This window comes from Heterodontus francisci, chromosome 9, assembly GCF_036365525.1.
Source record: "Heterodontus francisci isolate sHetFra1 chromosome 9, sHetFra1.hap1, whole genome shotgun sequence".
Taxonomy (NCBI): Eukaryota; Metazoa; Chordata; class Chondrichthyes; order Heterodontiformes; family Heterodontidae; genus Heterodontus; species Heterodontus francisci.
In genome coordinates, this window is record NC_090379.1 from 91,487,453 (window position 1) to 91,501,747 (window position 14,295).

The 14,295-nt window shown below is 41.2% G+C and overlaps 1 protein-coding gene across 6 annotated transcripts in view; it reads left to right on the forward strand.

Annotated features, from left to right (window-relative positions):
• Positions 1–14,295, forward strand: part of LOC137373907 (spectrin beta chain, non-erythrocytic 1-like) — a 362,769-nt gene that overhangs the window by 212,413 nt on the left and 136,061 nt on the right. For all 6 annotated transcript variants that reach the window (XM_068039482.1, XM_068039486.1, XM_068039483.1 and 3 more), the window contains 5 exons: positions 1,358–1,516; positions 4,545–4,847; positions 6,155–6,305; positions 7,476–8,346; positions 10,420–10,557. In XM_068039482.1, the coding sequence (XP_067895583.1) occupies positions 1,358–1,516; positions 4,545–4,847; positions 6,155–6,305; positions 7,476–8,346; positions 10,420–10,557 (1,622 nt within the window). The remainder of the gene's footprint in view (positions 1–1,357; positions 1,517–4,544; positions 4,848–6,154; positions 6,306–7,475; positions 8,347–10,419; positions 10,558–14,295) is intronic.

The following is a 14,295-nucleotide window of genomic DNA, read 5'->3' on the forward strand; positions in this document are numbered from 1 at the left end:
TACAAAACAGTGCAGTTTTAAAAAATGCTCCGTGAGTCCCTATTGTATGTTTGTGACATTGAAATACATTGAAAATGGAGTTAAATGAAAATTACTTATACTGATTTACATTACTGATTTTTGGAACACTAACCTCAGTGTTACTTATGTACATTTTGCAGTTTATTTGTGAAGTTTATTCCATGATCTCATAGGTTCATGCACTGCCTTCAGCTGAGAAGGCAAATAAATGACCAGCTTACAAGACTCCTTCAATGCTGCTCTGAAGCAGCTTGTAAAGGTATCTGGTCACAGCAGCATGGCTGAGATAATGAACTGGATTAAACCAACAATTCCTTCAGTGCTCTGACTGCAAGGATTACTTTTACAATACAACAGCCGGAATTTTACAGCCCCCCCAATGAGTGGGCTGGTGGTGGGGGCGTAAAATTGAGTGGGAGGTTGGGGGGGGTGGTGGTGGCATTCCTGACCTCCTTTCGCCCCTGCTGCAATTTTTTTGTGGGTGGTGGCCAGGAACAGCTTGCCCACCCCAGGCCAATCAAAGCCCTTAAGTGGCCAATTGACTGCCACTTAAGTGTCTCCACCCATCGCCGCGGGTATTTTAGCCTCAGCGGCCTGGTGGCAAAGGCCCCAAGAACCCCGCCTGGTAAAACCAGGCAGCCTTCTTGCAGGTTTGGTGTGGGGGAAGGGGGGGAGGGGCCTCCTGATCGGGAACCCTGTGCCCAACGGAGGGCCGCCCCCGAAGTCCCAACCACCCTCAATGCACAACACTCCCCTCCGCACCCCCCAGCCAACCCCACTTGCTTCGACGGGGCCTGACCAATTGTCCCCGCCGAGGCCCCAAAAACTTACCTTAGTTCCAGGGTCGTCCTTCCTTTTGCTTCTGTTGGCTGGGTATAGTCCGAGCAGTGGCCACCGTTCCTGGTGATGCTGCTGGGACTAAGATCTACCCACTGATTGGCCGGCAGCTCCAATAGGTAGGACTTCCTGCCTCAAGAAGTTGGAAGTCCCACCCAAGACCAATTAAGGGCCTGGGGTGCGAAAAACCCTGGCCTGACTCCCCAGGCCCAGCAGAGGTGGGCTCACCATTGACTTTTCGGCTGGTGGATGGGGCCTCCAGCCCAACGTAAAATTCCGGCCAACATACTGCAATATTACACCAGCATTTTTTCTTTTCTTTGTGAAACTGAAACAAGCAAGTGAGGTCAATGGCACCCAAATAGAACAATATCTTCAGTGCACGGAATAAAATCAGTGTCGCATAAACTTAGCAAAAATCTTGATGCATCTTTATTTAGAAAAAAATCATCTCAATTTCTCAGTATTTGTAACATTTGTATTTGGTGATTCTGGATAGGGCTGGAAACGGCTGGAGAAAGCAGAGCACGAACGTGAGCTGGCCCTTAGAAATGAACTGATCAGACAGGAGAAACTGGAGCAGCTGGCCCGGCGTTTTGACCGCAAGGCACTTATGAGAGAGACGTGGTTGTGTGAGAATCAGCGGCTTGTCTCGCAGGTTAAGAACCATTCTATTTTATCATAGAAAACACACTTGCACCAACAGTAGTTAATGGGGTAGTGCAGCATTATCACTGAAGTACCAAAAGACCTTTACAACTTTCAGATTGCACAAACTATAGAGCCCATCCATCAATGGAAATTTTAATGTCTGATGAAACAAAATTTGAAACGTGATCTGGGAGTTAACTGAGAAACGTAATCTTAAAGAAATGTTACACATGGAACTACACACATGCAGGCATACTTTATAGCACTATATTACTTACTCCCAAATTTCAGATCTGTACTTCTCCTCAGGCTATACAACATATGTAGCACGCACACAATCTGTTCACATACCTCTGCCAGTGCTGTGTATAACAAGGAGCAACCTAGGATACTTCTCTTTCTGATTTCCTTTCCCTCTTTATTTAAATGCACCTGGCCTCCAAATGGCACTACATGCAACTTTAAGATGGTTTTATGACATTAATTCCCCGCTTCCTCACTTTATATTGCACTATATGGGAAATCAAGGTTAAACTCAACATATTGCATCACCTATGATTAATTGTTTTCTCATTTTGGCGCACAAATGTTACTCTGGCCTTTAAAGGCTAGTGTAACAGATGTAAAATACTGCATAGCTGCCAACAGATAGACAAGTGACACATTAAGAAACCTCCATTTGCACCATCTCTGATAATTTTCATGTAAAATTAAAGTACTTGGGTAGTAAATTATAAGCATGTGATGTGAGTAAAAATGTCTATAAGTTTGTCACATGATGTTGGCATACTTAATGTTGCTGATTGTATGAAGCCATTGCTGGTTTATTTTCTGAGTGCAGATGAATATATTTTCAAAAGGGAATTTAGGGCCAGATATTTGAAGAAACTGTATTATCAACGTCTTCTATTTATTTTCTAATCACTTCTTGAAACCAAACCGTCTTGTCTTCCTCTTACCATGTGTTCGTGACTGCTGAAATGACAGATATGATGGTGAGCATGATACTTTGGAAATGGGATCAGTATACTGATGAGTTGAAATGTGCAGCTGTGGTCTGTTCAGCCTGTCATCATGAAACAAAATGGGAGTGCAGCAGGAATCCATTGTAATTTTATCATCAGAAATTAAACATTAAGCTGTGAAGCTCTTCATTGTTCTGTCCCTACCCATCTTACTATAATTCAAAGACGGCAAGAAAAGGTTTTGGAAGGATATGCAGTGAAACCACAATGAAGTTTATCAGCAATATTGAGCCTCAACATAAAATCATTGATTTGTTGCATTAGCTTAGATATATGTTAACAGTGAGCACCCTCAATATTGAAGTCTGTTTTGATACAATTATTCAAAGTCTGTCATATTGTCTTGTCTTTAACTCCTTGCCCTCACCCAGAGATTTTTCACTAAAATATTATTCTGTGTAGCAGCAATTCAGGATGGTGAAGGCAAAGTATTAATAAAGTTCTTTGTCAGTTTTACTTGAGCAGTGTTTGTTTTACATCAGTAGATAGTTTATTAGAATCCACTAATCTGGCTGGCCCTACAGACACACATTCCTTATTCATGTCTTATATTGTAACTTAAAGGGCTGGATCTCGCTGGAGCAGGGCATCTTGTGGTGTTCACCATTAGCTAAACTCTTTCCTGCATCCTTCAGCTCACAATGTTTTTGTGTCATAACTTGCTGGAAGTGCAAGCTGATAATGGCAACAACAGGGCATCTGGGACCTTGGTGAACATTGAGACCACAGTGAATAACTTTAATCAATGAGATTTAAGGATTAAGAAAGAAACAGAAGAATGACTGAGAAAGAGGGTAAATTAGAGTACAGAATGAGAAATAAAGAGGGAAAAATATTAGATTAAGAGATAGAATAAAGAAAAAGGATAACTAAATAAATTTTAAATTTTAAAATTGGCATTTTTAAAATCTCTAACAACAATTGACTATATGCAGGAATGACATTGAACAGTTTAAATGGTTCCCTTTCTAGGCAAGAAAGATTTATTTAGATTTATATTGCATTAAGAGTAATCATGCCATTGATCAAGTACTTACTCTGTTAAATTCCAGGCCTAACTTTCTGTGATGCGTTTCATGGACAACTGATGTGCAAATGCAGGGAGTTTGAGGATGAGGTGCCATTGGTGCAAAGCAAACACTGGAGCAGTGTAAATTGAGTAGAAAGTTCTGGAGATTTGCAATTCACGGCATATTGCTTAATCCCCTGAACTTGTTGGCCAATTTGTGCATTAATAACTCTGCATTGTTAAATCATTGTTATTTTTCCAGCAAGATCCAGACCATTGTGTTTTTAAAACACTTAAAAATTATTGTACTACAGGAATTATTTCAGATTGTAAACACCACTGCACACATTCTAATGCAACTATCTACTAGTGGTTATATTGTCTGGATACACGGGCTCTATTCTGGACCTTGGGATTTGGAGCTGATAATGACATTTATGTGTTGAATCATGCATTGATCAGCTCTCTTTCACCTTCCCACCACAGAATCTGTTCATTCAGACCCTATAGCCAGGATAAAGGTGCTTGATGTTTATTTTTGTTGCATTGCATTGGATGACTGCTAAATGCATAGAGCTGATAATTCAGGCTGGAAAAATATGTGCATTCAAGTAGTAGTATAACTTCATAGGGTAATGTTCTGTTGTGGTCTACATTGTGTTTACTTTTCATGCTGTATTAGTTTCTGATCCATTTCCTACTTCCAGTGGCTGTCTCAATGTGCTGGTGTTTCTGGCTTCTGATGCAGTGCTCTTGCATGTTAACATAAAATGAGAACAAGAAGTAATGTATGGATGCTTCAGAATCTTGTCATTCAGCTATAGTGCCAAGCATGTTTACATTGACATCCAAGCATCTTTTTTTCTTTGGCCTGAAAAGTGGCAAAGTTGATGTACGAGCTAACTGTTTCTTGTAGGATTCAGTCAGAGGAATGTTACTCGTCACTGAGCAGTTCCAGTCTCTTATGTATTTATTATTTCATTTATCCAATTTGTCCACAGGATAACTTTGGCTATGACCTGCCTGCTGTGGAAGCAGCAATGAAGAAGCATGAGGCAATTGAGGCAGACATCGCGGCTTATGAAGAACGTGTGCAGACCCTTGTGGATGTGTCACAGGAACTGGAGACTGAAAATTACCATGATGTTAAACGTATTAATGCCAGGAAGGACAACATCATGCGACTGTGGGAGTATCTGTTGGAACTGCTGAATGCTCGGCGAGCAAGGCTGGAAATGAATTTGGCCCTTCAGAAGATTTTCCAGGAGATGCTTCACATCATTGATTGGATGGATGAAATGAAAGTATGTGTTTAGATAAGAATTTTTGTTTATATATAATGTGTGGCCAGTATGTATTGGTGTTCTTTTACTAGTGGGACAAAGGCAATGAGAGATTAGTTGGATTTTTCAATACTGAAGTTGATCAATGCTACTTTTGAAAACTAAAATCACAACATAACTGTTAGATCCTCTTTATTGCTCTTTTTCAGATTTTTTTCTAGTTTAGACATTTTTAAAGATTATGTACAATAAAGGCACTGCGATTACTACTTCAACTGGGTATGTTAATTTAGCTTCCTCCTGCATTCTAGTTCAGTGTAAGGGAGTAATGAGCAGAGTGCAATTATCATTAATAGTTATTTGTAACTGATTTTATTTAAAGCAACCAAGTTCTGGTTATATCACCTGCTGTTAGAAATGTGGCATAATTGTTCCTTCCCATTTTGCATCCAATAAAATAGATCCATATAATTTTTGAAAGCTTGTGGATCTACTGTAATAAGTCAAAGGGTATGCTGTTTTGTAAGGATATGAGTATTATACCATGTAAAGTACAGTTTAGTGAATGTGACATAAATTTGCATGCATGATAGCTGAACTTTGATGCATTTGCCTTAACTAGATGTAATAACTTTAATTGGAACCATATATTATAAATATTTCAAGGTGATCTTTAAAAACAGATACTTTTCTGATTCATTATGTACAGCATTACATTGAGATACTGGCTGGCATTTGTCTAGTTCTAAAAAAGCAACATTTTGCTAATGAGGTTTTTCTTTAGAAGAACTAGTAGCAGGAGAAAAAGCCTGGGGATGGGGAAAAGAACTAACTTATACTCTGGTAAAATAGTGCAGATGCTGGAAATCTGAAACAAAAACAGAAAATGCTGGAAATACTCAGCAGGTCAGGTTCTGATGAAAGATCATCAACCTGAAACGTTAATTCTGTTTTTCTCTCCACGGACGCTGCCTGATCTACTAAGTATTTCCAGCATTTTCTGTTTTTATAACTTATACTCTGTCGTGATTAAGCAATAAGGATACATGGATAAAATCAAACTGTTTTTATACTGGCAAATCTATCAGTGATGTTCATAAAGTAAACTGTCTACAGTGTTAGTGAACAATATTTTTTGTTATAAGTAGCAAACTTTTTCTGGTGATAATTGATCTGTTTAGAAGTTCTGAAGTTCTTTGTATGCATTAATGTTTAACTTAGTAAGTTTAAAAACAATGACACTTCTAATTGTGTGTTTGTGTGTGTGTGTGTGTCTTTTTATTCATATTTAGTTATTTTAGAAAGCTAATGGTTTATTTTTCTTTCAGGTACGATTGCTATCACAGGACTTTGGTAAACATTTAATGGGTGTAGAGGATCTGCTCCAGAAACACATGCTGGTGGAAGCTGACATTGCGATTCAGGCAGACCGACTGAAGTTGGTCGACGCAGGGGCACTCAAATTTGCTGAAGGAGAAGGTACATATTGACGTTTCGGTAAAGTCGTTCACTTCACATACTGTTTAACCCTTTTGTGATCAACTGGATGAAAAAGACCATCATATGATTGCCATAAGCAACTGCAAGACATTGATTTTCAGTTTTTGTTGCTGTGCCTATTCATAGCACACTTTCAATACTGTATGTTTGTGTGTGTTTGTATAAAAACACCTTTCACAACCTCAGGATGTCTCAAAGTGCTTCACAGGTAATCATGTATTTTTTGAAGTTGCTGTTGTATTGTTGAGAAATACAGCTGCCAATTTGTGCAAGGCAAGGTGCACAAGCAACAGTGTGATAATTGGATAATCTGTTTTAGTGATGTTACTTGAGGGATAAATATTGCCCATGACACCAGGGAGAACTGCCCTTCTCTTAGAATAGTGACATGGGATCTTTTATGACCACCTGACAGAGGTGATGGGGTCTTGATTTAATGTCTCATCCAAAAGGTGGCTCCCATATTACATATTACTAATCAAATTCAGCTGTCTCTGCATTGAGGAATAGGGCAATTTTTAATTTCTTTCACATGCTACTAGAGTTGCTTATGATTTGGTTTGCCTAATTTTTCAGTTACCTTAATATTTAATTTCTAAAATACATGAGTGGCGTGTGATGAAATAAAACCCAACATCACATCTGTTCACATCATGCAATTTAACTTCAGAAACTTGCTTTCCTATAATACTTGTTGCCCGTATGAATCCCACCATAATCTGCTGAACAGAACAAAATCAACTTCTCAGCTTGACCTGGTGAAGTTATTAGCAGTATAGTTTAAAGACCTAATATAGCCAGGGAACAGATCATGCTGATACGTTGCATGGTACTCACTTGTTCAGCTTGTGATGTCCTCTGAATTCCTTGATAAGTTGCTGACTTCTTGCCTGTCCATCCTGTGTCATCCTATATATAACCTTTAAGCCTTTTTATTCCTCCATATGTAAATATACCATTCTTTGAGCTATTACACTATACTCCCTACATTTTATTGTCCTCTGATTACGCTTTAGAGGAGGTAGAGTAAAATCATTCTAAAGGTTGCTGCTAACTAAAAATTGATTTTTTCCCCCCATGCCTTTGCGATGAACTACCACAACATTTTCAACAAGGGAATTGCTGATTATCTGTGAATCTCTTTTCCAGGTTACACACCTTGTGATCCTAATGTGATCAAGGATCGTGTCAACCATCTGGAACTGTGTTATGAGGAGCTTTGTGTATTGGCAGCTGAACGGAAAGCTCGCCTTGAGCAATCCCGTCGTCTTTGGAGGTTCTTCTGGGAGATGGCTGAAACTGAGGGTTGGATTAGAGAAAGACAGAAGATCTTCTCTTCACAGGATTATGGCAAAGATATTACCAGTATTATGATTCTGCAAAGCAAACATAAAGCACTGGAGGATGAGTTGTTTGGTCTCAGCACTCACCTGCAGCAGACAATTCAGGAAGGCAAGGATATGATTGCAGAGAAACACTTCGCTTCACCTGACATCAAGAAACGAATAGAGGAGATCCTTGATATGTGGAAGGATTTGGAGGAGTTGGCTGCTTTCCGCAAACAGAATCTTCAGGATGCACAAAACTTCTTCCAGTTCCAAGTGGATGCAGATGATGTCAAAATTTGGTTACAGGATACTTATCGCATCATGTCTTCAGATGATATAGGTCATGATGAATTTTCAACACAAACACTGGTGAAGAAACACAGGGACCTTACAGATGAAATCATGAAGTCTGGGGCAGCTATTGATACCCTGAATAAACAACTACAGAGCCTTCCAGATGAATTCAGGAAACTACCAGAGATAAGGGACAGATGGAGGGAGTTAAAGGAGCTCTATACAGATCTTGTAGCTCTATCAGATCTACGAAGCCAGCGTTTGCAGGATGCCCTTGCTCTATATATAATGTTTAGTGAAGCTGATGCATGTGAATTATGGATGAATGAGAAAGAGAAGTGGCTGGAGGGAATAGAGATTCCAAAGAAACTAGAGGATTTGGAAGTAGTAGAGCACAGGTACAATGTGAAAATACAATAGATTAATTTATCTGTCTTGTATGTTCGTTCATATTGTTGAAGACAAAGCCAATATTCTCACAGATCTTCAATAATTTTAATCAACTATTGGGAGGGCCATGCCAACCATGGTGGTTGTAATCACCCTAAGTAACACAGTTAAAATCTGGAGTGTTTAGAAAGTGCACATTATCCAGTCCATGGGTGCTTTATTGAATTCATGACTCAAAGTTATTAATAGTGTGCAAATGAATTGGCACAGAACAAACCACTTCAAAATTATGCTTTCCACTAATCACATCAACTCCTCCCACCCTCCCCCATATAAACTTATGCAGTTGACCTCTGTATAATGCCTTTTTATTTTTTTTTTAGAGATACAGCACTGAAACAGGCCCTTCAGCCCACTGAGTCTATGCCGACCAACAACCACCCATTTATACTAACCCTACAGTAATCCCATATTCCCTACCACCTACCGACACTAGGGGCAATTTACAATGGCCAATTTACCTATCACCTGCAAGTCTTTGGCTGTGGGAGGAAACCGGAGCACCCGGCGAAAACCCACACGGTCACAGGGAGAACTTGCAAACTCCGCACAGGCAGTACCCAGAATCGAACCCGGGTCCCTGGAGCTGTGAGGCTGCGGTGCTAACCACTGCACCGCCCATTGAATCATATTCTTCAGCCACTTTCTTTAGCTTATTCCGTCTTCTATCTAATTTAATGTACCTGAGAGTGATTACAAAACAATAATCTAATAATAGTAGGCTATAAGAGGGTCCAAAGGCATAATAAACTGTAGTAAACAACTGTGAATAGTTTAGAACTTGCATATGAACCTGAGTTTAGGTTCCAGCTTTATAACCATTCCCTAGTATTTCTTCTTCATTATAATATTTCCTGTTGTGATTTTATTCGTGCTGAGGTGTTCTTTGTTCAGTTCTGTGCTGGCTGCACCTGTCAGTAAGGATGCTTAATCTTCGTGCTTTTTATGTTGCCAAGGCTATTCAGTAGAACAGAGAAGGTTAAGTTGGGAACTAACTGAGATTTTGAAAATTATGAAAAGTTTTGAAAGGATAAATAGTGAAAAATTGTTTTCACTGTTTGGTGAAACAGAAACAAAGAGGCATAAACTCAGGATTATTACGAGAAGAACCAAGAGGACAGTTAGAAAAAATGAATTGACACTGGTTATTAGAATATGGAATGCTTTCACACAAGTGGCTATTAAAGCAGAGACCATTTGTAAGGAAATTGGATAGATATTTGAAAAGGAAGAATAAAAATGGTTGTAAGAAAAGTCAGGGATATAGCACTTGAGTATATAGTTCCAGTTGAAGCATTGTGCTGGACAGACACAGTAGGGGCAGTTCTAATCAAATTTGCTGGGTAGGAAACCTACAGGATCAGGTGGAATGCCAGTGTTACACCCTGCCCAATATTATTCTCCATTTCTCAGTTTACTTCAATGAAGAGTAAAATCGGGCGGAATGTAAAATCAGCATTATACCTAATCCTGTCAGTTTCTTGGCAGATGGGTTAGATTAAAACTGCCCCATTGAAGGTCCCTTTTTCTGCTGTATCTTTTTATGATTTTATATCCTAGGTATTTGATGAAAAGGAGGAGGAACTATAAAGTTGTAACTGTAGGTTTAGCCAAAGTTCATCTGTTGTTCATTAACATAAGATTTACATGCAATACACATTACTTATGCATTATGGAGTAGTTACAAGCCACTGAACTTATCACAGGATTAAGTTGCATTAAAAATTCTAAAGGCAATATTTGAATGGTTTGCAATATTATCAGATCCCCAAAATAGCATTACAGCTTTGAAATTGCTGTACGTCAGTCATTTTAAAGGTTTATGAACAGTCATGATGAACATCGTTGAGCAGTATACTAAGCAATTGTGATGTAGTCGCTTCAAGTTAATTGAATGATGATCATCAAAACCTTGGCAAAAATATGAATATACATTATAGTATGTTATATTAAACATCTTGCTTGTGATTTCTAAAGGATTGTTATAACCTACATTATTTTTTGCTTCCTCACTTTTTTAGATTTGAAACCCTGGAACAGGAAATGAACAATTTAGGATCACGGATCACTGAAGTAAACCATACAGCTAAACACCTGGTAGAGAGTGGTCACCCTAGTACACAAGAAGTTAAACAATGTCAGGATCGTGTGAACCTCAGGTACACCCTTAAGTTGTTGCCATTCACCAGACAGATTGGGCAGGATTCACTAGTGGTTTGTTGACCTGCAAAAGAACATTCAAAACCTAAGAAGAGGTTGGAAAAAAAAACTATTCATTCTATTTAGTTCCACATACAGGTCGGAATTTTACGCCACCCCAGCAAGTCGGATGGTGGTGGTGGATGGGGGCAAGGTGGCGTAAAATTGAGCGGGAGGCCTTCCTGGCCTGCTCCTGCCTCCGTCCCTCTTTATGTGGGCCGCTGGGGGATAAGAAACAGGCCTCCCGCCCCAAGCCAATCAAGGCCCTTAAGTGGCCACTTAACGGCCACTTAAGGGCCTTCGCCCGCCTCCACAGGTATTTTACCCGTGGCAAATGGGCATGCGGTAGACATGAAAGGCCGCCCAGTGATACCTGGAGGCCTCTCAGCGCACAGGGTTGGGGGGGGGGGAAGGTCCACCCTGACAATCGGGCACAGAGTGCCCCATTGAGGGCCGCTCCCAACCACCCCCAGGACCTGAGACGCCCCCCCCCCCCCCTTCCCCTCCAAAAGACCACCCTTGCCTTGCCAGGTCACGACCGATTCCCACGGCTAGGCAAACCCCAACTAACCTTCAATCCCTGCTCCATGTTCTTAGCTGGGTTGCAGTACCAGCAGTGGCTACCGCTTCCGGTGGTGCTGCTGGGACTAAGAGCTGCCGGTCCAATGATTGGCCAGCAACTCAATGAGGCGGGACTTCCTCCCTCAAGCAGGTGGAAGTCCCGCCTTGGAACAGTTAAAGCCCGAGAACCTGTAAAATGCAGGACGGATCCTCGGACCTTGCGGAAGCAGGTTCGCCACCGACTTTTACGTCGGTGGCCAGCTCCCGTCCGCCCGATGTAAAATCCAGCCCAAAGGATCGACTCAGAGACAGTTTTCTTCTTCCGCAAATGGTCATTTGGTTCCAAACCTTATTCCCTTACTGGATATGTCAATTTCTCTTCTACATTCTTCAATTGAGTCTCAGTTCATTTCATTAAGTGAACGCCTCTTTATGTTTTTCTCATTGGGTGTGTATTTTGTTCTTTCCTCTTGTGAACAGTTGACCTAATCACAGACCTCTGCCACAGATCTTTTTGAACTAGCTATAAGGATATATATGTGAGTTGCCTAGTATAACTAGTGACAGAAGACCATTTGGTCTAATAAGCCCACTCCATCCAGAATCCATGAACAATAATTTTATCACATCATTTTCTGAATTGAAGGAATATGAAGTCCCTTCCCAACTTTCCTTGGATGAAATAAATCAAATAGTGCTATTTGAATCTCTATAACTCTCAATCCCTTTCTTAACAGACATTTCTGTAGCTTCCTTTTAAAGGTATTAGTTGATTTGAATCAACTTTGTTTTCTGACGGTACTGTTTTAAAGGGGGTGCAGGAGTAAGGAGTCCTGGGGGTGTATTCACACAAATCCTTAAAGGTGTGAGGGCATGTTAGAAAGGCTTTTTTAAAAAAAAGCATATAGGATCCTTGGCTTTATAACCAGAGGCTTTGAGTTTGATATTTACAGCAAGGCGGGGAGGGTACAATAGAACAGGGGGAACTTGGCAAGCAAGGGATACGGAAGTCCTGCTGAATGTTGCAGCATGGCCCCTTATAGTTTTTATCTTCCATTCCCTGCCCAGCTGGAATGGACTGGATGTGGCACGACTACAGAGCTTTGATCTGATCCATTGCTTGTGGGATCGCTTGGCACGCTGCTTCCGCTGTTTAGCATGTGTGTAATCCGGTGTCGTAGCTTCACCAGGTTGGCACCTCATTTTTAGGTATACCTGGTCCTGCTCCTGGCATACTTTCCTACACTCCTTATTGTACCAGGGTTGGACCCCTGGCTTCTTAGTAATGGTAGAACAAGGGATACGCTGGACCATGTGGTTACAGATTGTGGTGGAGCAAAATTCTTCTGCTGCTGATGGCCTATAGTGCCTCATTGATGTATAGTTTTGAGCTGCTACCATCGGAGAACATAGTTGATTCAGATCTGTTTTAATTCTGTCCCATTTAGCACAGTTGTTGTACCACACAACATAATAGAGGGCATCCTCAGTGTGAGGACAGGACTTTGTCTTCACAAGGATGGTGGTGGTCTTTCTTATAAACACTGTCATGGACAGATGCATCTGCAACAGGTAGATTGGTCAGGTCAGGTATGTTATTCCCTTGTGTTAGTTCTCTGACCACTTGCCGCAAGACCAGTCTGGCAGCTATGTCCTTCAGGACTTGGCCAATGCGGTCAGCGGTGGTGCTACCAAGCCATTCTTGATGGTGAACCTTCAAGTCCTTAACCCAAAATATATTCTGTGCCCTTGCTACCCTTAGTGCTTCTTCCAAGTGGTATTCAACATGGAAGAGTACTGATTAATCAGTTGAGGGATTGCAATAGATTATAATCAGTAGGAGGTTTCCCTGCCCATGTTTGACCAGATGCCATGAAGTCTCATGGCATCCAGAGTCAATGTTGAGGACACCCAGGACCACTCCCTCCTGACTGTGTTTACTACTGTGCTACCACCTCTGGTGGGTCTGTCCTGCTGGTGGGATGATGATGGAGGTGTCTCCGACATTGCCTATAAGATAGGATTCTGAGAGTATGACTGTGTCATACTGTTCCTTGTCTAGTCTATGGGACAGGTCGCCCAGTTTTGGCACATGTCTCAAATGTAGGAGAGGAGGACTTTGCAGGGTCGACTGCCTGTGTTGTGTCTGAATCTGATGCCTAGATTGAAGCTGAGTGGCCCATCCAGGTTTTTTCTAACTTTTTTTGGAGCAGTTTGATACAACTGAGTGCCTTATTAGGCCATTTCAGTGGATAGTTATAAATTAATCACATTGCTGTCGGTCTGGAACCAGACCAAGTAAGTTCAGTAGATTTTGTTTCCCTAAAGGACATTAGTGAGCCAGTTGGGTTTTTCGACAATCTGATAGCTTCATGGTCGCCATTACTGATACTAGCTTTTTTTTCCCAGATTATTTAATTTAACTGAATTCAAAAGCAGAACTGCTAGAGTGGGCTTTGAACTTGCATCTCTGGATTATCACTGATCCAGTAACATAACCACAATGCTACTGTATCCTTAGATGTAACATCTGTACATTAAGAGATTTCAAACAATGATCATTTTAACTTTGGTAAAGATATGTTGTTGAATTAGGCTCTATCCTGTAGTAACCTTGTTCCAACTTTAACTGTGAAAAAGTTGAAGAGCCAGGAAAATTGATCTCAGAAGCAAGACAAAGGCTGGGATTTTAATGGCCACTCAATGGCCTCTTCCTGCCGCAGCTGGTATCTGAGCAGCAGCGGATGGGCGCCTGAGCACCTGAGGAGGCTGCCCAGTAATATCAGGTGGCCTCCTGTGGGCTGAGAGAGGGGACCTTCCTGATTGGTCGCGGAGGGCCCCCCAGCAGCATGGGCTGCCCTTGCTGAAACAACCCACTACATTCCAACCCCCCACTCCCTGCCCCTTGCTGGGGCCTAGCCGAATGTTCCTCACGTACCTTTTTGGAGGCCAACATCTCTGCTCCTCTTCTGGCTCAGTACAGTCCCAGCAGTGGCCATCTCTCCCTCTGATAGCAGTGTGGCTTCCAGGCCTGGCGTAGGCAAGCACTCCCTGCCTTTCCAGCCTCCGCATAAATTTCTGGCCAATGAATAATTAATTGAAATAAAAGCAGAAAGTAATGGAAATACTTGGCAGGT